This window comes from Dendrobates tinctorius, unplaced genomic scaffold, assembly GCF_039654945.1.
Source record: "Dendrobates tinctorius isolate UK_male_01 unplaced genomic scaffold, ASM3965494v1 ptg000021l, whole genome shotgun sequence".
Taxonomy (NCBI): domain Eukaryota; kingdom Metazoa; phylum Chordata; class Amphibia; order Anura; family Dendrobatidae; genus Dendrobates; species Dendrobates tinctorius.
This window is the reverse complement of record NW_027361689.1, coordinates 34,709,142-34,734,000: the sequence shown is the minus strand read 5'-3', so window position 1 is coordinate 34,734,000 and position 24,859 is coordinate 34,709,142. Positions and strand designations below refer to the sequence as shown.

General features: G+C 40.3%; 1 protein-coding gene and 2 non-coding genes across 3 annotated transcripts in view; 1 reads left to right on the top strand and 2 right to left on the bottom strand.

The window, feature by feature from the left end:
- Positions 1 to 1,995: 1,995 nt before the first annotated feature.
- TRNAA-UGC (transfer RNA alanine (anticodon UGC)) lies at positions 1,996 to 2,067 on the top strand. Its single transcript has one exon. It is a non-coding gene; the product is annotated as a tRNA-Ala (tRNA).
- A 2,773-nt stretch (positions 2,068 to 4,840) lies between these two features.
- TRNAA-UGC (transfer RNA alanine (anticodon UGC)) lies at positions 4,841 to 4,912 on the bottom strand. The gene has a single exon. It is a non-coding gene; the product is annotated as a tRNA-Ala (tRNA).
- A 10,670-nt stretch (positions 4,913 to 15,582) lies between these two features.
- Positions 15,583 to 24,859, bottom strand: part of LOC141083753 (uncharacterized) — a 98,316-nt gene continuing 89,039 nt past the window's right edge. The window contains exons 7-8 of the mRNA XM_073568120.1: positions 21,881 to 21,971; positions 15,583 to 15,694 (exon numbers count right to left, since the gene is read on the bottom strand). Coding sequence (XP_073424221.1) covers positions 15,583 to 15,694; positions 21,881 to 21,971 — 203 coding nt within the window. The remainder of the gene's footprint in view (positions 15,695 to 21,880; positions 21,972 to 24,859) is intronic.

Here is a 24,859-nt window from a genome sequence, read left to right as displayed (position 1 = left end):
CCTGTGTGCTTTATTGATATCTAACTCAATATTATCTTTCGAATTTTTGGCTATATAGAGTATGTACTATTTTACATGATCCACAGTGGATTTGATACCAACATGGTCTATGTTTTTGACCTCTAACTGTATTACATTGCTGGTCGCACCTGCCCTCCACAGTGCATGGTTGTTTATCTGCCCACTTGTTATCCTGTCCACCTTTGTCTGTGAAATTTGATCAATAAAATTATTATATTTTTTTCAGTACCTATGGAACTTATGATTGTATTTCTTTGGTTCACCCTCCCTTGTTTCAATATGAGAACCTGGATATGGAGACATGACTACAATATGGGGACCTGGATATAGAGACATGACTACAATATGGGGACCTGGATATGGAGACATGACTACAATATGGGGACCTGGATATAGAGACATGACTACAATATGGGGACCTGGATATAGAGACATGACAACAATATGGGGACCTGGCTATGGGGACATATCTACAATATGGGGACCTGTATGGGGACATAACTACAATAAGGGGACATAACAAATGTGCACTCATATTGTAGTTATCGCCGCATCCAAGCTCTAAAAAAAATTTAAAAAACACGGCAAAAATGTTCAAAAGGTGTATAGAACAAAAAATGGTATCACTAAAAATGTAACTTTGTCCTTCAAGGAATGCGGCCCCCAAGTTCAAATTTTTTTCTATATGCGGCCCATATACCAAGCCAAGTTTGAGACCCCTGCTCTATATAGTATTATGTTTGCTCTGTGTGGTAGTATTATGTGAGCTCTGTATTGTAGTATTATGTGGGTGCTGTATGGTAGTATTACATTGGCTATGTATGGTGCTTAGTATGTGGGATGTGTGAGGTACTATTATGTGGCCACTGTATAGTAGTATTATGTAGAAGTTGTAGGCTAGTATTATGTGGGCACTGTGTGTTAGTATGACGTGGGTGCTATATGGTAGTGTTATTTGGGCTCTGTATGGTAGTATCATGTGTCTACGCTGGCAACTTTATGAAAAACGGGTGTACTTTAGCCTGAATAAAGCGTTGCTGTCTATAGTTGAGAAATAAAAGCTGCAGTCAATCAGTGAGCTCGTGTCATCTACACACACAGCTCTCAGTGATTGGCTGCAGTGGTGAATGTTCTATCAAATTTAGGTACGTGCGCTCCTAATGTGTACAGAGAATGTAGCTCAGTGGTAGAGCGCATGCTTTGCATGTATGAGTCCCTGGGTGCAATCCCCGGCATCTCTATGTTTTGTGATATTATGGAGATTACTGTTATTATCCAGAGTTCTCTCAAACTAACAAATGTGCGGCTGACACTGGGACACCGATAATAATCTCAGGGGGAATACTTATGATTGCGTTTGCAATTACCAATATTTGATCGTCATAAATGCTTATTCCTAAATTTTCAGTGATTTATTACATTACTTTTTCTATCTGCACAAAAACCTATATTTGACTGGTACAGAGGACGCAAATGCTAGAGATGCCTGCGACATTTTTAACAGATCATGCAACTTTTTTTTTCCTGTAAAAAGATGCAATCAGGTAAAAGACAAATAACATTTTTGGTTTTGTACAAAACTCAATATCCTGAATGCACCATTTAAAAAAAATAAATAAAGTGGTAAAAACATGACAGTAAATAGCACAAGATCGAAAAGTGACTTAAATACTGTAAATGCCGATGATGAATCGGATCCTAGTGCACAAACATTTTACGACATTTCGAAAAGTCGTCAATATTGAATTAGGTTCAAATGTCCGAATAACCGGAACCCACGAACATTATACCGACTAAAAAAAAAGACGATTGACGTAAAGTTAATTAAAAGGCGCAAATGAAATAATGTTTGTGGCACAAATCAAAAAAAGGCCCTATGGGTACCATTATTATTAATACAGCCAGGAAAGCAGAGAGGGATCGCTCCGGTAGTGCATTGCCTTCTGAACGGAGGAGCCTGAGGCTGTTTGCACAGGGGATGTAGCTCAGTGGTAGAGCGCATGCTTTGCATGTATGAGGCCCCGGGTTCAATCCCCAGCATCTCCAGCTTTTGTTATAAAAAACGGGAAATATGTCAAAATAATTCACCAGTCGTAGCGTGCAGAGAGGCGGGAAGGCTGCGCGGGACATCGGAAGGTAAGAATAACACAATTTTTTATTTTATTATTTTTTTTTACATTTTATCTTTTACTACTGATGCCGCATAGGCAGCCTCAGTAGTAAAAAGTTGGTCACACTTGTCAAACACTATGTTTGACGAGTGTGACCAACCTGTCAATCCGTTCTCCAAGCGATGCTACAGATCGCTTGGAAAACGCTAGCATTTTGCAAGCTAATTACACTTGCAAAATGCTAGTTTTTCCGCCGGAAAATCGCGGGAATTTAAAATGCGATTTTCCCACGGAATGGAATTCCGGAACTTACCGCGAGAGTTCCGCTACATGTGAACCCAGCCTTAAGGTGCTTTTATTGCTCAATGGCTGGGTCACAGATAATAAAAAGTCATTATTGAGGGTTCAAATACCCTCTAATGTATCCATGAGAGACAACCCGCATATAAATTAGTATAGAGCCACAATCCAAAATATAGTGTAAACTCTGCCCTTACCCATAGTGCCTCAGTCAGGGAACCACAAGAACGCAGCCCCAACGTGCATTTCGTGTTGGCTTCTTCGGGGGTATTTGTTCCTTGTATGTGGTATTATAGGTCACTATGTGGTGGTAATATGTGGTCTGGTCATGGTGCGCTGGTATTTGTCCCCTGTGTGTGATATTATTGGTCATTTTAAAAATTGAAAAATAAATAAAAATATACCTAAATTGTATTGGATATTTTCACAAATGTTTAATAGGTTAGAGTAGAGTAGGTACTGGCCAAAAGTCTACCTTGTCGTGGTGGCGGCTTAAAAAATCTTTTGACTGTGGACAGTTCGAGGGTGGAGGCGACGCTGGGGTGGAGCCTGGGCAGAGTCTCAAGAGGGCCCCAAAATTCCTAGTGGCAGCCCTGTCTACAAATACAATCTGCTCCTCTGTAGTCTATAGCGATGTCGGTCTGTACATGTATAGTGCTGGTTACAGCGCCCCCTGGTGTCTGACAGTTATTCTACATAGAATTCTCAACAAAAGCTAATCAGCTAATACTTAGCGCTGAGTCCGGTCTTTGTGTTACATCCGCACATTTATCAGATTTCTGAATATTTTGGAAGTTTTCTTGTTATTTGTCACAAAAGCTGGATGTGTGATCTCAATTCTGAGAACGATCCATGACGAGAATCTGACTCTGAATCTACCATCATAGATCTTCTCACAATTCGTTTTTCTTTTTTTCATAATTCTGCAGCATAAATGACATCATATTCCAACAGTCTGGACTATTAGGGACGAAGCAAAACTACTTTCTTTATTATTTGTTTATATTTACAATATGGGAAGATCAGGGGATTCTATTTTTGCCATTTTTGCATCTTTTTTAAGCAAATTAAAAAAAAATAAAATAAAATAAGCCCACATGATACTATCATACAGAGCACTTATAATACTACCATAGAAATCCCACATAATACTACCCTACATTGCCCAAATAATACTACCCTACAGCACCCACATAATTCTACCATACAGAGCCCACATAAAGCTAGCACAAAGCGCACAAATAATACTACATACAGCACCCAGCCCCATAATACTACCATACAGCGCACACATAATACTACCATACTGTTCCCACATAATATTACTATACAGTGCACACATAATACTACCATTATGGAAATATATATGTATATGTATTTCATATAGATCTCACTTGCCTGCTATAGTCTACATACTGCTATATACTCCATATATTCATGTATTCTTATATAGCCATATGCATACAAATACATATTCACAGTTTGAACCTTATAACTAGTTGGTGGAAGTTGACCTGCTACCCAGTCATCTCATGATAGCATTGTCTTCTGACTTGAGAAATATCTAGCAGACATAGGGAATGAGGAAGTAAGGCCCGATGGTCTGGCCGATATTGGAGACTTGCTGACGAGTGCAAGACTCCGGACAGTAAATCACATGGTGTCTAAGTAACCCCAGGTCGGACACCCATATATGCTCATGTATTTAAACTGACCAATTAGATAAGAAGTTCAGCCTTATGTTAATGAGTAACCACTCCTTTCTGTACAGCTGATAAAACCAAGTATATTCAATAAAGTTTCCAGAGTTCTGCTGGAATGAGTTGTTGCTAACTAAGTGTAGCTTCCTCTTTTCCTTTGAGCGCTCAATAAGACTCTGTCTAATTAGGACAGGCCACAGCATGCACAGAGATATATATCTATATCAATCAAAAAATCCACATCACTGATCCCACATAATACTACCATACAGTGCACACATAAGGCTACCATTCAGTGCCTGCATAATACTGCTACTATGCAAACCTCCTTCCACCTGCCAGCATTAGATATGCATCTTTCGAAACGTTGTGCGGAGCCTACAAATCGGGGAGCAGCGGCAGGTAAGGGGAGGTTCGGGAGGCTATCATTTCACAGCCTCAGAATAACTGGATCAGGGGTCTGCAAACACAATCTGCTCCTCTGTAGTCTCTAGCGATGTCGGTCTGTACATGTATAGTGCTGGTTACAGTGTCCCCTGGGGTCCGACAGTTATTATGCATAGAATCATCAACAAAAGCAAATCTGTCTGATATTTAGCGCTGATTCCGGGCTTCGTGTTACATCCAGACAGAAGACTGGTGAATTTCCGCACATTTTTCAGATTTCTGAATATTTTGGAAGTTTTCTTGTTATTTGTTACAAAAATGTGGAGATGCCGGGGATTGGACCCTGGGCCTCATACATGCAAAGCATGCGCTCTACCACTGAGCTACATCCCCTGCACACACTGTCTGATGTGTGATCTCAATTCTGAGAACGATCCATGACGAGAATCTGACTGAATCTACCATCACAGATCTTCTCACAGTTCGTTTTTCTTTTTTCATAATTCTGCAGCATAAAAGACATCATATTCCAACAGTCTGGACTATTAGGGACGAAGCAAAACTACTTTAATTCTTTATTATTTGGTTATATGTACAATATGGGAAGAGGAGAGGATTCTATTTTTGCCATTTTTGCATCTTTTTTTAAGCAAATTTTTAAAAATACAATTCTCTTTTTCCCATATTTTTAAAGGGATTGTTCATTAATGGACGACACTTTTCGATTGTCTCAATCAATTAGGAAGAAAGTGTACAACACCTCCCGGATGGGAACATCTCCGAGCGCTGCGCCCCCTGACAGTCTCGTGACGGTGCTTATGTCCCCTGATGGGCTGCAGACAATCAGCGGCGGCTGAAAGGCGACATCTCTCCTGATCCCGTAGGTAAGTAACCTTTCTTCTTGTATCGGTCACCATCGGGGCGCTCTATAGCAATGTACAGTGGGAACCAATCCCTTTAAATATAAGAAAATCGAAAGAATTCATCGATAAGGTTTACCTTTTCCATAAAAGCCCAAAATATTGAAAAATTATGTGATCTATCCCACATGGTAAATGCAGGAAAAAAGAACAATAGACATTAGACATCAGACCGTGCACGGTACCCGGACCCCTATGACCGAGGATAGGATAGTACGTCAATGCGATCAACGGCGCTCCGGGGGGGGCGCCGCTGATCACGGCCAGGTGTCAGCTGATTACCACAGCTGACACCTGGCACCCTGCATGTTAACCCCTGGCACACTGCGATCAAACATGATCGCAGTGTACGGGGGTTTAGAGAAGCATCGGCAGGGAGGGGGCTCCCCCCGTGCTTCCCTGAAACCCCCAGAGCAGCGCGATGTGCAGCGCTGCTGCGGGGCCTCCTTCCTTGCAGGTCCCCAGATCCAATATGGCCGTGGGACCTTCGGGGGCCTGCAGGGAGGCAGCTTCCTCAGTGCCTGCAGAGAGCCTGGTGCAGCGCCAATGTCAGATCGCTGATCTGTCACAGCGATCTGTGATGTGACAGTGTGACAGTGTGACAGTGATGTCCCCTCTGGGACAATGCAATAAAGTAAAAAAAAAAAAAAAAGTGTAAAAATAATTTATAAAAAAATCGCCAAATAAATTAAAAAAAAAAAATATTCCCTAATAAATTCATTTTTTGGAAACAAAAAAAAAACAATAAAAGTACACATATTTAGTATCGCCGCTTCCATAACGACCCGCCCTATAAAACTGTCCCACTAGTTAACCCCTTTAGCGAACCCCTTAAAAAATAAAAATAAAAAACGAAGCAAAAAACAAGGCTTTATTATCATACCGCCGAACAAAATGTGCAAAATGTGCAATTAAAAAGATGGATATAAATAACCATGGTACCGCTGAAAACATAATCTTGTCCCGCAAAAAACAAGCCGCCATACAGCGTCATCAGCGAAAAAATAAAAAAGTTACAATAGCTCGCAGAATAAAGCAATGCAAAAATAATTGTTTTTTGCATAAAATTGTTTTTATTGCATAAAAGCGCCAAAACATAAAAAACGACAAAAATGAGGTATCGCTGTAACTGTACTGACCCGAAGAATAAAACCGCTTTATCAATTTTACCACACACGGAACGGTGTAAACGCACTCCCCCAAAAGAAAATCATGAAACGCTGGTTTTTGTTCATTCTGCTTCCCAAAAATCGGAATAAAAAGCGATCAAAAAAGTCACATGCCCAAAAATGGTACCAATAAAAACGTCAACTCGTCCCACAAAAAATAAGACCTCACATGACTCAGTGGGTCAAAATATGGAAAAATTATACCTCTCAAAATGTGGTGATGCAAAAACTATTTTTACAATAAAAAGCGTCTTTTAGCGTGTGACAGCTGCCAAATATAAAAACCGCCATAAATAGTAAATCAAACCCCCCGTTATCACCCCCTTAGTGAGGGAAAAATAATAAAATTAAAAAAATGTATTTATTTCCATTTTCCCGTTAGGGCTAGGGTTAGGGCTAGGGTTAGGGCTGAGATTAGGGTTAGGGGGTGTTGGGGTTAGGGTTGGAGTTATAATTGGGGGGTTTCCACTGTTTGGGCATATCAGGTGCTCTCCAAATGCAACATGGCATCTGATCTCAATTCCAGCGTTCTGCGTTGAAAAAGTCAAATGGTGCTCCTTCCAAGCTCTACCATGCGCCCAGTGTTTTACCCCCACATATGGGGTATCAGCTTACTCAGGGCAAATTGAAAAACAACTTTTGGGGTCCAATTTCTCCTATTACCCATAGGAAAATAAAAAATTGGGGGCAAACATATCATTTTTGTGGAAAAAAATATGATTTTTTTATTTTTACGTCCGGGCGTTATAAACTTCTGTGAAGCCCTTGGGGGTTCAAAGTGCTCACCACACATCTAGATAAGTTCCTTGTGGGGTCTAGTTTCCAAAATGATGTCATTTGTGCAGGGTTTCCACTGTTTGGGCACATCAGTGGCTCTCCAAACGCGGCATGGAGTCCGATAATAATTTCAGCCAAAAAAGTCAAATGGGGCTTCTTCCCTTCCGAGCTCTGCCATGCGCCCAAATAGTGGTTTACCCCCACATGTGGGGTATCAGCATATGCAAGACAAATTGCACAATAACTTTTGGGGTCCTGTTACCCTTGGGGGTTCAAAGTTCTCACCACATATCTAGATAAGTTCCTTGAGGGGTCTAGTTTCCAAAATGGTGTCATTTGTGGGGGCTTTCCACTGTTTGGGCACATCAGGGGCTCTCCAAACATGACATGTCGTCCGATCTGAATTCCAGCCAATTTTGCATTGAAAAAGTCAAATGGCGCTCCTTCCCTTCTGAGCTCTGCCATGTGCCGAAACATTGTTTTCCCCCACATATCAGGTGTCAGCGTACTCAGGACAAATTGCACAATAACTTTTGCAGTCCAATTTCTCCTGTTACCCTTGGTAAAATAAAAAAAATTGAACCTGAAGTAATTTTTTTGTGAAAAAAAGTTAAATGTTCATTTATTTTAAACATTCAACAAATTCCTGTGAAGCACCTGAAGGGTTAATAAACTTCTTGAATCTGGTTTTGAGCACCTTGAGGGGTGCAGTTTTTAGAATGGTGTCACTTTTGGGTATTTTATATCATATATACCCCTTAAAGTGACTTAAAATGTGATGTGGTCCCTAAAAATATAATGGTGTTGCAAAAACGAGAAATCGCTGGTCAACTTTTAACCCTTATAACTTCCTAACTAAAAAAAAATTTTGGTTCCAAAATTGTGCTGATGTAAAGTAAACATGTGGGAAATGTTACTTATTAAGTGTTTTGTGTGCCATATCTCTGTGATTTAAGGGCATAAAAATTCAAAGTTGGAAAATTGCGAAATTTTCAAAATTTTCACCAAATTTCTGTTTTTTTTCACAAATAAACGCAAGTTATATGAATGACATTTTACCACTAACATGAAGTACAATATGTCATAAGAAAATAATGTCAGAATCACCGGGATCGATGGAAGCGTTCCAGAGTTATTACCTCGTAAAGGGACAGTGGTCTGAATTGTAAATATTGGCCTGGTCATGAACGTGCAAACCACCCTTTAGGGTAAAGGGGTTAAAGGATTTGTCCCAAGATCCGATCTTCAGGAGCACACCGCTCCTCGGCCTCCTGGTTGTCAGGGGGTGGTGCACTCCTGACAATTCTTTTCCCAGCTCTTTATAATGCTGCAGACAGAGGCAGTTTTGACTCTGCAGCACTGGAAAATCACAGGATCAGAGCAGCACTTACAAGCTGGACAGCAAAAAGCCTGTAAGTGCTGCTCCCATTTCTTTGTGCAATGGTTGTTTACATGCAGTAGATGCATCTATGGCTTAGGCATGGGGCTGAGGCACCTATATGGGGGATGTAGCTCAGTGGTAGAGCGTATGCTTTGCATGTATGAGGCCCCGGACTTTTTTTTCCACTTATAAATAACTTCCAAAACTTCCGAAGTCCCCAGATTTGCAGGAACAGAAGCTCAGTCAAGCCGCCACCCCGAATTATCAGGAGCGTGCCACCCTCTGACAACCAGGAGGACGACTGGATTCTCTTTTTTATTCTACTTAAAAAAAAGATGTAAAAAATGCAAAAAATAAAATCACCTCCTTCTCCCATTTTTTAAATATTTCATGCAATAGAATGCAAATTAATTATTTAAAAATCCTACAATGGGATTTTCTGTTTTTTTATCTTTACATACTTTTAACTCAGGAAGAGTTCAGAAATCAATATTTTCTGGAATAACCATGATTTTTAATCGCAGCTTTCATGCGTCTTGGCTGCTTTCCACCAGTCTTTCACACTGCTTTTGGGTGACCTTATGTCATTCCTGGTACAAAAATTTAAGCAGTACTTTGTTTGATGGCTTGTGACTATCCATCTTCCTTCAATGAGGTTCAGGTCTGGAGATTAGGCTGACCATGACAGGGATTTGATGTGGTGGTCCTTCATCCACACATTGATTGATCTAGCTGTGTGGCATGGTGCATTGTCCTGCTGGAAATACCAGTCCTCAGAGTTGGGGAACATTGCCTGAGTAGAAGGAATCAACTGTTTTTCCAGGATAACCTTGTATGCGGATTGATTCATACGTCATCCGCTAAGATTAATCTGCCCAATTCCAGCCTTGCCGAAGCATCCCCAGATCATCACCGATCCTCCACCAAATTTCACAGTGAGTACAAGACACTGTGGCTTGTATGCCTCTCCAGGTCTCTGTCTAACCATTAGACGACCAGATGTTGGGCAAAGCTGAAAATCAGACTCATCAGAGAAGATTACCTTACTCCTGTCCTCTATGGTCCAATCCTTATGGTCTTTGGCAAACTTCAGCCTGGCTCTCCTTTGCTTCTCATTGATGAAAGGTTTTTTTCTACCTTTACATGACTTGAGCCCTGCCTCCAGGAGCCTGTTACGAACTGTTCTTGCAGTGCACTTCACCCCAGCTGCCATTTGCCATTCCTTTTGTAGGTCACTTGATGTCATCCTGCAGTTGCCAAGTGATATTCGAATAAGATGACGGTCATCCCGGTCAGTGAGGAGTCGTTTTCACCCTCTGCCGGTCTGTAGCTTTGTTGTCCCCAATGTCTGCTGCTTGACCTTGTTGTAATGGACTGCTGTCTTAGAAATTTTAAGACAACATGACGCTCTCTGTATCCCTCTGTTAGTAAAGCCAGAATTGAGCCCTTCTTTTCCTCACTGAAGACTTTTCAACTCCTTTCACATGGTTATGTTATTTTTTAATTCCTATTACCTTTGGGATATTACTAGCACTTGTTTTGCCATCCAGCTTGTCCTATTGCAAGAGGAATGTGACCACCACAGCAGGGTCTTTTATACTTTCCTTCGTTAAATAAGATTTGGTTCCGGTGATCACCTAATCAGAAGCACATTAAGTAGAATGAGGTGTGCTCTGATTGGAATTCAACTGACACTGGAATGGAATGGCTGTCAGACATGTAGAGAAGCTGATTTCTATAACACTGTGCAGTGGTCTCCTAATTTCTGCCAGAGCTGTATATATATATATATGGTCTTCTTCTGTCCCGTATATTGACTATTTTGATGAGGTATCTAATAACTCTTTGGGTGGATATTGTGTATTCAGGTCGCCTCCGTAAAAATGTAAAAAACTTTTTTTTAATTTTTTTTTCATGATAATATAATAATATATACTGTAACATGTTTGGGGGTTGACTGACTGCACTGTATACACTGATTTTCGGTAATGCTTGAATATAGAATATTTATTGTGTATCAAGGCATTTTTGTGTCCTTTCCATATATTCTATATACAATATCCATCCTGATATCATCTGCAAGTGCTTATATGTTATATACAAGTATGGACGTCTATATATTCAATATAACCAGTAATATCTGCTATAATATTTTTCTCTTTTTCCTTCGTGGTTGATCCATTGCATTGTACATTTTAATTAGGATTTATCTACCAAATATTAACTTTATATGGTGATTTAGCAGGATCTCTTCCGTCTGTAATTGTATTTGATATTATGTATTGTTGCTTCCTATATAAATTTCTATCATGTTTGGATCTAAACATCTGATGGCTGATTGGCAGCCTTGTGCTTTATTAATTTTTGCATATGTCATTTTGTATTATTATATTAACTTTTTGTGGTACTGTGAATTCTGATGGCTGATTGACAGCCCTTATATATATTTATGCACTAGTTTGCTGCTGATATGTATATTCTTTTTTTTTGTATGTACGCCGGTTTTGCCAGTACTTTATATGGTCCTCCATCTGTTGCATACTAGTGCGCGTGCACCTCCTTACTGCCGCCATCCCCTATCTGCTTCTGTGCCTGCGATGCACCCGGTGCCAGATCACGTGGGGCCTCATGTGTTTCTGGTTTGGCTGCTGGGTGACGACGCGTCAACAATTGCTGGCTTCCAGCCTTAATTGACTTCCGGGCCTCTGCCTTTTTAAACCCACATATCGGTGACACTTCCATGCTCACTGAGGAAGGTCTTTTATCCGAAACGTGCGTCGGGGTGTAAAGACTGACCAGCTATTTCCACTGCTACTCTCTGCCAGGTACTATTAATAGGTAACATTGGCCAGTACACTATATTTTTGGTCAGCTGTATAAATATGTTGAATACACACTTATCCTGTGTGCTTTATTGATATCTAACTCAATTATCTTTCTAATTTTTGGCTATGTAGAGTATGTACTATTTTACGTGATCCACAGTGGATTTGATACCAACGTGGTCTATGTTTTTGACCTCTAACTGTATTACATTGCTGGTCGCACCTGCCCTCCACAGTGCATGGTTGTTTATCTGCCCACCTGTTATCCTGTCCACCTTTGTCTGTGAAATTTGATCAATAAGGTTATTTTATTTTTTTCAGTACCTATGGACCTTATGATTGTATTTCTTTGGTTCACCCTCCCTTGTTTCAATATGAGAACCTGGATATGGAGACATGACTACAATATGGGGACCTAGATATAGAGACATGACTACAATATGGGGACCTGGATATAGAGACATGACTACAATATGGGGACCTGGCTATGGGGACATATCTATAATATGGGGACCTGTATGCGGACATAACTACAATAAGGGGACATAACAAATGTGCACTCATATTGTAGTTATCGCCACATCCAAGCTCTTAACATTTTTTAAAAAAACACAGCAAAAATGTTCAAAAGGTGTATAGAATAAAAAACGGTATCACTAAAAATGTAACTTTGTCCTTCAAGGAATGCGGCCCCCAAGTTCAAATTAATGAGCAGAAAAGACCGCATCAATATGCACAAAAAGTGCAAAATGCATTAAAATGAATGGGAAGCTTCTTTTAGGCGTTCTTCGAGCGGATATTTTGAGAAATCCGAGAAAAAAACCAAAAACGTGTGAACACAGCCTAACGCAAAGACTGGAGTCAACTGTTATTAAAGTTATGAGATTCTCTATGAGAATTTTATGTAAAGTGAGGCGGTGGTCACACATTCAGAATGCAAGCACAAAGACATACACTGCTGTATACAATGTATTTCTATAGACATAGAAACAACTAATACACAGAGTTGGAGTCCACAATATGCTTTAAGGTGCTTTTATTGCTCAATGGCTGGGTCACAGATAATAAAAAGTCATTATTGAGGGTTCAAATACCCTCTAATGTATCCATGAGAGACAACCCGCATATACAGTCATATGTTAAAGTTTGGGCACCCCTATTAATGTTAACCTTTTTTCTTTATAACAATTTTGGTTTTTGCAACAGCTATTTCAGTTTCATATATCTAATAACTGATGGACTCAGTTATATTTGTGGATTCAAATGAGGTTTATTGTACTAACAGAAAATGTGCAATCTGCATTTAAACAAAATTTGACCGGTGCAAAAGTATGGGCACCTCAACATAAAAGTGACATTAATATTTTGTAGATCCTCCTTTTGCAAAAATAACAGCCTCTAGTCGCTTTCTGTAGCTATTAATGAGTTCCTGGATCCTGGATGAAGGTATTTGTGACCATTCCTGTTTACAAAACAATTCTAGTTCAGTTAAGTTTGATGGTCGCCGAGCATGGACAGCCCGCTTCAAATCATCCCACAGATGTTCAATGATATTCAGGTCTGGGGACTGGGATGGCCATTCCAGAACACTGTAATTGTTCCTCTGCATGAATGCCTGAGTAGATTTGGAGCGGTGTTTTGGATCATTGTCTTGCTGAAATATCCATCCCCTGCGTAACTTCAACGTCGTCACTGATTCTTGCACATTATTGTCAAGAATTTGTTGATACTGAGTTGAATCCATGCGACCCTCAACTTTAACAAGATTCCCGGTTCCGGCATTGGCCACACAGCCCCAAAGCATGATGGAACCTCCACCAAATTTATTGTGGGTAGCAAGTGTTTTTCTTGGAATGCTGTGTTTTTTAGCCTCCATGCATAACGCCTTTTTGTATGACCAAACAACTCAATCTTTATTTTCAACAGTCCACAGGACCTTCTTCCAAAATGTAACTGGCTTGTCCCAATGTGCTTTTGCATACCTCAGGCGACTGTTTGTGGCGTGCTTGCAGAAACGGCTTCTTTCACATCACTCTCCCATACAGCTTCTCCTTGTGCAAAGTGCGCTGTATTGTTGACCGATGCACAGTGACACCATCTGCAGCAAGATGATGCTGCAGGTCTTTGGAGGTGGTCTGTGGATTGTCCTTGACTGTTCTCACCATTCTTCTTCTCTGCCTTTCTGATATTTTTCTTTGCCTGCCACTTCTGGGCTTAACAAGAACTGTACCTGTGTTCTTCCATTTCCTTACTATGTTCCTCACAGTGGAAACTGACAGGTTAAATCTCTGAGACAACTTTTTGTATCCTTCCCCTGAAAAGCTATGTTGAATAATCTTTGTTTTCAGATCATTTGAGAGTTGTTTTGAGGAGCCCATGATGCCACTCTTCATAGGACAATCAAATAGGAGAACTACTTGCAAGTGGCCACCTTAAATATCTTTTCTCATGATTTGATAATAATAATAAATAATAATCTTTATTTTTATATAGCGCTAACATATTCCGCAGCGCTTTACAGTTTGCACACATTTTTCATCACTGTCCCCGATGGGGCTCACAATCTAAATTCCCTATCAGTATGTCTTTGGAGTGTGGGAGGAAACCGGAGTACCCGGAGGAAACCCACGCAAACACGGGGAGAACATACAAACTCCTTGCAGATGTTGTCCTTGGTGGGATTCGAACCCACTGAGCCACCGTGCTGCCCTGACTTTGAATTTGATACACCTGGCTATGAAGTGCAAAGCTCAATGAGGTTACAAAACTAATTTAGTGCTTCAGGAAGTCAGTAAAAAGTAGTTAGGAGTGTTCAAATCAAGAAAATGATAAGGGTGCCCATACTTTTGCACCAGTCAAATTTTGTTTAAATGCAGATTGCACATTTTCTGTTAGTACAATAAACCTAATTTGAATCCAGAAATATAACTGAGTCCATCAGTTAAAAACTTTAACACATGACTGTAAATTAGTATAGAGCCACAATCCAAAATATAGTGTAAACTCTGCTCTTACCCATAATGCCTCAGTCAGGGACCCACAAGAACGCAGCCCCAATGCGCATTTCGTGTTGGCTTCTTCGGGGGTATTTGTTCCTTGTATGTGGTAGAATAGGTCACTAAGTGGTGGTAATATGGTGTCTAATCATGGTGTGCTGGTATTTGTCCCCTGTATGTGATATTATTGGTCATTTTAAAAATTAAAAAATAAATAAAAATATACCTAAATTGTATTGGATATTTTCACAAATGTTTAATAGGTTAGAGTAGAGTAGGTCCTGGCCAAAAGTCTACCTTGTCGTGGCAGCGGCTTAAACAATCTTTTGACTGTGGACAGTTGGAGGGTGGAGGCGACGCTGGGGTGGAGCCTGTCCGGAGTCTCCAGGGTGCCCCAAAATTCCTAGTGGCAGTGGCATTTATCAGATTTTTGAATATTTTGTAAGTTTTCTTGTTATTTGACACAAAAGCTAGAGATGCCGGGGATTGAGCCCGAGGCCTCATACATGCAAAGCATGCGCTCTACCACCGAGCTACATCCCCTGCACACACTGACTGATGTGTGATCTCAATTCTGAGAACGATCCATGACGAGAATCTGACTCTGAATCTACCATCATAGAGCTTCTCACAATTCGTTTTTCTTTTTTCATAATTCTGCAGCATAAATGACATCATATTCCAACAGTCTGGACTATTAGGGACGAAGCAAAACTACTTTAATTCTTTATTATTTGGTTATATGTACAATATGGGAAGAGGAGAGGATTCTATTTTTGCCATTTTTGCTTCTTTTTTTAAGCAAATTTTTAAAAATACAATTCTCTTTTTCCCATATTTTTAAATGGATTGTTCACTAATGGACGACACTCTTCGATTATCTCAATCAATTAGGAAGAAAGTGTACAACACCTCCCGGATGGGAACATCTCTGAGCGCTGCGCCCCCTGACGGTCTCGTGGCGGTGCTTATGTCCCCTGATGGGCTGCAGACAATCAGCGGCGGCTGAAAGGCGACATCTCTCCTGATCCCGTAGGTAAGTAACCTTTCTTCTTGTATCGGTCACCATCGGGGCGCTCTACAGCAATGTACAGTGGGAACAAATCCCTTTAAGTATAAGAAAATCGAAAGAATTCATCGATAAGGTTTACCTTTTCCATAAAAGCCCAAAATATTGAAAAATTATGTGATCTATCCCACATGGTAAATGCAGGAAAAAAGAACAATAGCTTAATCCCTTTCTGACATCAGACCGTGCACGGTACCAGGACCCCTATGACCGAGGATAGGATAGTACGTCAATGCGATCAACGGCGCTCCGGGGGGGTGCCGCTGATCACGGCCAGGTGTCAGCTGATTATCACAGCTGACACCTGGCACTATGTGTCAGGGGTGGTCACGGACCGCCCCCTGCATGTTAACCCCTGGCACACTGCGATCAAACATGATCGCAGTGTACGGGGGTTTAGAGAAGCATCGTCAGGGAGGGGGCTCCCCCCGTGCTTCCCTGAAACCCCCAGAGCAGCGCGATGTGCAGCGCTGCTGCGGGGCCTCCTTCCTTGCAGGTCCCCGGATCCAATATGGCCGTGGGACCTTTGGGGGCCTGCAGGGAGGCAGCTTCCTCAGTACCTGCAGAGAGCAGGCACGAGGAAGCCTGGTGCAGCGTCAATGTCAGATTGCTGATCTGTCACAGCGATCTGTGATGTGACAGTGTGACAGTGATGTCCCCCCTGGGACAATGTAATAAAGTAAAAAAAAAAAAAAAAAGTGTAAAAATAATTTATAAAAAAATCGCCAAATAAATTAAAAAAAAAAAATATTCCCTAATAAATTCATTTTTTGGAAACAAAAAAAAACCAATAAAAGTACACATATTTAGTATCGCCGCTTCCATAACGACCCGCCCTATAAAACTGTCCCACTAGTTAACCCCTTTAGCGAACCCCTTAAAAAATAAAAATAAAAAAACGAAGCAAAAAACAAGGCTTTATTATCATACCGCCGAACAAAATGTGCAAAATGCGCAATTAAAAAGACGGATATAAATAACCATGGTACCGCTGAAAACATCATCTTGTCCCGCAAAAAACGAGCCGCCATACAGCGTCATCAGCGAAAAAATAAAAAAGTTATAATAGCTCGCAGAATAAAGCAATGCAAAAATAATTGTTTTTTGCATAAAATTGTTTTTATTGCATAAAAGCGCCAAAACATATAAAACGACAAAAATGAGGTATCGCTGTAACTGTACTGACCCGAAGAATAAAACCGCTTTATCAATTTTACAACACACGGAACGGTGTAAACGCACCCCCCCAAAAGAAATTCATGAAACGCTGGTTTTTGTTCATTCTGCGTCCCAAAAATCGGAATAAAAAGCGATAAAAAAGTCACATGCCCAAAAATGGTACCAATAAAACGTCAACTCGTCCCACAAAAAATAAGACCTCACATAACTCGGTGGGTCAAAATACGGAAAAATTACAGCTCTCAATATGTGGTGATGCAAAAACTATTTATACAATAAAAAGCGTCTTTTAGCGTGTGACAGCTGCCAAATATAAAAACCGCCATAAATAGTAAATCAAACCCCCGTTATCACCCCCTTAGTTAGGGAAAAATAATAAAATTAAAAAAATGTATTTATTTCCATTTTCCCGTTAGGGCTAGGGTTAGGGCTAGGGCTAGGGTTAGGGCTGAGATTAGGGTTAGGGGGTGTTGGGGTTGGAGTTATAATTGGGGGGTTTCCACTGTTTGGGCATATCAGGTGCTCTCCAAATGCAACATGGCGCCTGATCTCAATTCCAGCGTTCTGCGTTGAAAAAGTCAAATGGTGCTCCTTCCAAGCTCTACCATGCGCCCAAACAGTGTTTTACCCCCACATATAGGGTATCAGCTTACTCAGGGCAAATTGAAAAACAACTTTTGGGGTCCAATTTCTCCTGTTACCCATAGGAAAATAAAAAATTGGGGGCAAACATATCATTTTTGTGGAAAAAAATATGATTTTTTTATTTTTACGTCCGGGCGTTATAAACTTCTGTGAAGCCCTTGGGGGTTCAAAGTGCTCACCACACATCTAGATAAGTTCCTTGAGGGGTCTAGTTTCCAAATGGTGTCATTTGTGGGGGCTTTCCACTGTTTGGGCACATCAGGGGCTCTCCAAACATGACATGGCGTCCGATCTGAATTCCAGCCAATTTTGCATTGAAAAAGTCAAACGGCGCTCCTTCCCTTCTGAGCTCTGCCATGTGCCGAAACATTGTTTTCCCCCACATATCAGGTATCAGCGTACTCAGAACAAATTGCACAATAACTTTTGCAGTCCAATTTCTCCTGTTACCCTTGGTAAAATAAAAAAAATTGGACCTGAAGTAATTTTTTTGTGAAAAAAAGTTAAATGTTCATTTATTTTAAACATTCAAAAAATTCCTGTGAAGCACATGAAGGGTTAATAAACTTCTTGAATCTGGTTTTGAGCACCTTGAGGGGTGCAGTTTTTAGAATGGTGTCAATTTTTGGTATTTTATATCATATATACCCCTTAAAGTGACTTCAAATGTGATGTGGTCCCTAAAAATATAATGGTGTTGCAAAAACGAGAAATCGCTGGTCAACTTTTAACCCTTATAACTTCCTAACTAAAAAAAAATTTTGGTTCCAAAATTGTGCTGATGTAAAGTAAACATGTAGGAAATGTGATTTATTAAGTGTTTTGTGTGCCATATCTCTGTGATTTAAGGGCATAAAAATTCAAAGTTGGAAAATTGCGAAATTTTCACCAAATTTCTGTTTTTTTATATGAATGACATTTTACCACTAACATGAAGTACAATATGTCATGAGAAAATAATGTCAGAATCACTGGGATCGATGGAAGCGTTCCAGAGTTATTACCTCGTAAAGGGACAGTGGTCTGAATTGTAAATATTGGCCTGGTCATGAACATGCAAACCACCCTTTAGGGTAAAGGGGTTAAAGGATTTGTCCCAAGATCCGATCTTCAGGAGCACACCGCTCCTCGGCCTCCTGGTTGTCAGGGGGTGGTGCACTCCTGACAATTCTTTTCCCAGCTCTTTATAATGCTGCAGACAGAGGCAGTTTTGACTCTGCAGCACTGGAAAATCACAGGATCAGAGCAGCACTTACAAGCTGGACAGCAAAAAGCCTGTAAGTGCTGCTCCCATTTCTTTGTGCAATGGTCCTTTACATGCAGTAGATGCATCTATGGCTTAGGCATGGGGCTGAGGCACCTATATGGGGGATGTAGCTCAGTGGTAGAGCGTATGCTTTGCATGTATGAGGCCCCGGACTTTTTTTTTCCACTTATAAATAACTTCCAAAACTTCCGAAGTCCCCAGATTTGCAGGAACAGAAGCTAAGTCAAGCCGCCACCCCGAATTATCAGGAGCGTGCCACCCTCTGACAACCAGGAGGATGACTGGATTCTATTTTTCATTCTACTTAAAAAAAAAGATGTAAAAAATGCAAAAAATAAAATCACCTCCTTCTCCCATTTTTTAAATATTTCATGCAATAGAATGCAAATTAATTATTTAAAAATCCTACAATGGGATTTTCTGTTTTTTTATCTTTACATACTTTTAACTCAGGAAGAGTTCAGAAATCAATATTTTGTGGAATAACCATGATTTTTAATCGCAGCTTTCATGCGTCTTGGCTGCTTTCCACCAGTCTTTCACACTGCTTTTGGGTGACCTTATGTCATTCCTGGTATAAAAATTTAAGCAGTACTTTATTTGATGGCTTGTGACTATCCATCTTCCTTCAATGAGGTTCAGGTCTGGAGATTGGGCTGACCATGACAGGGATTTGATGTGGTGGTCCTTCATCCACACATTGATTGATCTAGTTGTGTGGCATGGTGCATTGTCCTGCTGGAAATACCAGTCCTCAGAGTTGGGGAACATTGCCTGAGTAGAAGGAATCAACTGTTTTTCCAGGATAACCTTGTATGCGGATTGATTCATACGTCATCCGCTAAGATTAATCTGCCCAATTCCAGCCTTGCCGAAGCATCCCCAGATCATCACCGATCCTCCACCAAATTTCACAGTGAGTACAAGACACTGTGGCTTGTATGCCTCTCCAGGTCTCTGTCTAACCATTAGACGACCAGATGTTGGGCAAACCTGAAAATCAGACTCATCAGAGAAGATTACCTTACTCCAGTCCTCTATGGTCCAATCCTTATGGTCTTTGGCAAACTTCAGCCTGGCTCTCCTTTGCTTCTCATTGATGAAAGGTTTTTTTCTACCTTTACATGACTTGAGCCCTGCCTCTAGGAGCCTGTTACGAACTGTTCTTGCAGTGCACTTCACCCCAGCTGACATTTGCCATTCCTTTTGTAGGTCACTTGATGTCATCCTGCAGTTGCCAAGTGATATTCGAATAAGATGACGGTCATCCCAGTCAGTGAGGAGTCGTTTTCACCCTCTGCCGGTCTGTAGCTTTGTTGTCCCCAATGTCTGCTGCTTGACCTTGTTGTAATGGACTGCTGTCTTAGAAATTTTAAGACAACATGACGCTCTCTGTATCCCTCTGTTAGTAAAGCCAGAATTGAGCCCTTCTTTTCCTCACTGAAGACTTTTCAACTCCTTTCACATGGTTATGTTATTTTTTAATTCCTATTACCTTTGGGATATTACTAGCAATTGTTTTGCCATCCAGCTTGTCCTATTGCAAGAGGATTGTGACCACCACAGCAGGTCTTTTATACTTTCCTTCGTTAAATAAGATTTGGTTCCGATGATCACCTAATCAGAAGCACATTAAGTAGAATGAGGTGGACTCTGGTTGTAATTCAACTGACACTGGAATGGAATGGCTGTCAGACATGTAGAGAAGCTGATTTCTATTACACTGTGCAGTGGTCTCCTAATTTCTGCCAGAGCTGTATATATATATATGGTCTTCTTCTGTCCTTGTATATTGACAATTTTGATGAGGTATCTAATAACTCTTTGGGTGGATATTGTGTATTCAGGTCGCCTCCGTAAAAATGTAAAAAAACTTTTTTACAAATTTTTTTCATGATAATATAATAATATATACTGTAGCATGTTTGGGGGTTGACTGACTGCACTGTATACACTGATTTTCGGTTAATGCTTGAATATAGAATATTTATTGTGTATCGAGGCATTTTTGTGTCCTTTCCTTATATTCTATATACAATATCCATCCTGATATCATCTGCAAGTGCTTATATGTTATATACAAGTATGGACGTCTATATATTCAATATAACCAGTAATAGCTGCTATAATATTTTTGTCTTTTTCCTTCGTGGTTCATCCATTGCATTGTACATTTTAATTAGGATTTATCTAACCAAATATTAACTGTATATGGTGATTTAGCAGAATCTCTCCCGTCTGTAATTGTATTTGATATTATGTATTGTTGCTTCCTATATAAATTTCTATCATGTTTGGATCTAAACATCTGATGGCTGATTGGCAGCCTTGTGCTTTATTAATTTTTGCATTTATATCATTTTGTATTATTATATTAACTTTTTGTGGTACTGTGAATTCTGATGGCTGATTGACAGCCCTTATATATATTTATGCACTAGTTTGCTGCTGATATGTATATTCTTTTTTTTTATATGTACGCCGGTTTTGCCAGTACTTTATATGGTCCTCCATCTGTTGCATACTAGTGCGCGTGCACCTCCTTACTGCCGCCATCCCCTATCTGCTTCTGTGCCTGCGATGCACCCGGTGCCAGATCACGTGGGGCCTCATGTGTTTCTGGTTTGGCTGCTGGGTGACGACGCGTCAACAATTGCTGGCTTCCAGCCTTAATTGACTTCCGGGCCTCTGCCTTTTTAAACCCACATATCGGTGACACTTCCATGCTCCCTGAGGAAGGTCTTTTATCCGAAACGTGCGTCGGGGTGTAAAGACTGACCAGCTATTTCCACTGCTACTCTCTGCCAGGTACTATTAATAGGTAACATTGGCCAGTACACTCTATATTTTTGGTCAGCTGTATAAATATGTTGAATACACACTTATCCTGTGTGCTTTATTGATATCTAACTCAATTATCTTTCTAATTTTTGGCTATGTAGAGTATGTACTATTTTACGTGATCCACAGTGGATTTGATACCAATGTGGTCTATGTTTTTGACCTCTAACTGTATTACATTGCTGGTCGCATCTGCCCTCCACAGTGCATGGTTGTTTATCTGCCCACCTGTTATCCTGTCCACCTTTGTCTGTGAAATTTGATCAATAAGGTTATTTTATTTTTTCAGTACCTATGGACCTTATGATTGTATTTCTTTGGTTCACCCTCCCTTGTTTCAATATGAGAACCTGGATATGGAGACATGACTACAATATGGGGACCTGGATGGGGACATGACAACAATATGGGGACATGACTACAATATGAGGACCTGGATATAGAGACATGACTACAATATGGGGACCTGTATGGGGACATATCTACAATATGGGGAACTGTATGGGGACATAACTACAATAAGGGGACATAACAAATGTGCACTCATATTGTAGTTATCGCCACATCCAAGCTCTAAACATTTTTTAAAAAAACACAGCAAAAATGTTCAAAAGGTGTATAGAATAAAAAACGGTATCACTAAAAATGTAACTTTGTCCTTCAAGGAATGCGGCCCCCAAGTTCAAATTAATGAGCAGAAAAGACCGCATCAATATGCACAAAAAGTGCAAAATGCATTAAAATGAATGGGAAGCTTCTTTTAGGCGTTCTTCGAGCGGATATTTTGAGAAATCCGAGAAAAAAACCAAAAACGTGTGAACACAGCCTAACGCAAAGACTGGAGTCAACTGTTATTAAAGTTATCAGATTCTCTATGAGAATTTTATGTAAAGTGAGGCGGTGGTCACACATTCAGAATGCAAGCACAAAGACATACACTGCTGTATACAATGTATTTCTATATACATAGAAACAACTAATACACAGAGTTGGAGTCCACAATATGCTTTAAGGTGCTTTTATTGCTCAATGGCTGGGTCACAGATAATAAAAAGTCATTATTGAGGGTTCAAATACCCTCTAATGTATCCATGAGAGACAACCCGCATATACAGTCATATGTTAAAGTTTGGGCACCCCTATTAATGTTAACCTTTTTTCTTTATAACAATTTTGGTTTTTGCAACAGCTATTTCAGTTTCATATATCTAATAACTGATGGACTCAGTTATATTTCTGGATTCAAATGAGGTTTATTGTACTAACAGAAAATGTGCAATCTGCATTTAAACAAAATTTGACCGGTGCAAAAGTATGGGCACCTCAACATAAAAGTGACATTAATATTTCGTAGATCCTCCTTTTGCAAAAATAACAGCCTCTAGTCGCTTTCTGTAGCTATTAATGAGTTCCTGGATCCTGGATGAAGGTATTTGTGACCATTCCTGTTTACAAAACAATTCTAGTTCAGTTAAGTTTGATGGTCACCGAGCATGGACAGCCCGCTTCAAATCATCCCACAGATGTTCAATGATATTCAGGTCTGGGGACTGGGATGGCCATTCCAGAACACTGTAATTGTTTCTCTGCATGAATGCCTGAGTAGATTTGGAGCGGTGTTTTGGATCATTGTCTTGCTGAAATATCCATCCCCTGCGTAACTTCAACTTCGTCACTGATTCTTGCACATTATTGTCAAGAATTTGTTGATACTGAGTTGAATCCATGCGACCCTCAACTTTAACAAGATTCCCGGTTCCGGCATTGGCCACACAGCCCCAAAGCATGATGGAACCTCCACCAAATTTTACTGTGGGTAGCAAGTGTTTTTCTTGGAATGCTGTGTTTATTAGCCTCCATGCATAACGCCTTTTTGTATGACCAAACAACTCAATCTTTGTTTCATCAGTCCACAGGACCTTCTTCCAAAATGTAACTGGCTTGTCCCAATGTGCTTTTGCATACCTCAGGCGACTCTGTTTGTGGCGTGCTTGCAGAAACGGCTTCTTTCACATCACTCTCCCATACAGCTTCTCCTTGTGCAAAGTGCGCTGTATTGTTGACCGACGCACAGTGACACCATCTGCAGCAAGATGATGCTGCAGGTCTTTGGAGGTGGTCTGTGGATTGTCCTTGACTGTTCTCACCATTCTTCTTCTCTGCCTTTCTGATATTTTTCTTGGCCTGCCACTTCTGGGCTTAAAAAGAACTGTACCTGTGTTCTTCCATTTCCTTATTATGTTCCTCACAGTGGAAACTGACAGGTTAAATCTCTGAGACAACTTTTTGTATCCTTCCCATGAAAAGCTATGTTGAATAATCTTTGTTTTCAGATCATTTGAGAGTTGTTTTGAGGAGCCCATGATGCCACTCTTCATAGGAGAATCAAATAGGAGAACTACTTGCAAGTGGCCACCTTAAATATCTTTTCTCATGATTTGATACACCTGGCTATGAAGTTCAAAGCTCAATGAGGTTAAAAAACTAATTTAGTGCTTCAGGAAGTCAGTAAAAAGTAGTTAGGAGTGTTCAAATCAAGAAAATGATAAGAGTGTCCATACTTTTGCACCGGTCAAATTTTGTTTAAATGCAGATTGCACATTTTCTGTTAGTACAATAAACCTCATTTGAATCCAGAAATATAACTGAGTCCATCAGTTAAAAACTTTAACATATGACTGTAAATTAGTATAGAGCCACAATCCAAAATATAGTGTAAACTCTGCTCTTACCCATAATGCCTCAGTCAGGGACTCACAAGAACGCAGCCCCAACGCGCATTTCGTGTTGGCTTCTTCGGGGGTATTTGTTCCTTGTATGTGGTATTATTCGGTCACTGTGGTGGTAATATGTGGTCTGGTCATGGTGCGGTGGTATTTGTTCCTTGTATGTGGTAGTATAGGTCACTAAGTGGTGGTAATATGGTGTCTAGTCATGGTGCGCTGGTATTTGTCCCCTGTATGTGATATTATTGGTCATTTTAAAAATTGAAAAATAAATAAAAATATACCTAAATTGTATTGGATATTTTCACAAATGTTTAATAGGTTAGAGTAGAGTAGGTCCTGGCCAAAAGTCTACCTTGTCGTGGCGGCGGCTTAAACAATCTTTTGACTGTGGACAGTTCGAGGGTGGAGGCGACGCTGGGGTGGAGCCTGTCCGGAGTCTCCAGGGTGCCCCAAAATTCCTAGTGGCAGTGGCATTTATCAGATTTTTGAATATTTTGTAAGTTTTCTTGTTATTTGACACAAAAGCTGCCTGATGTGTGATC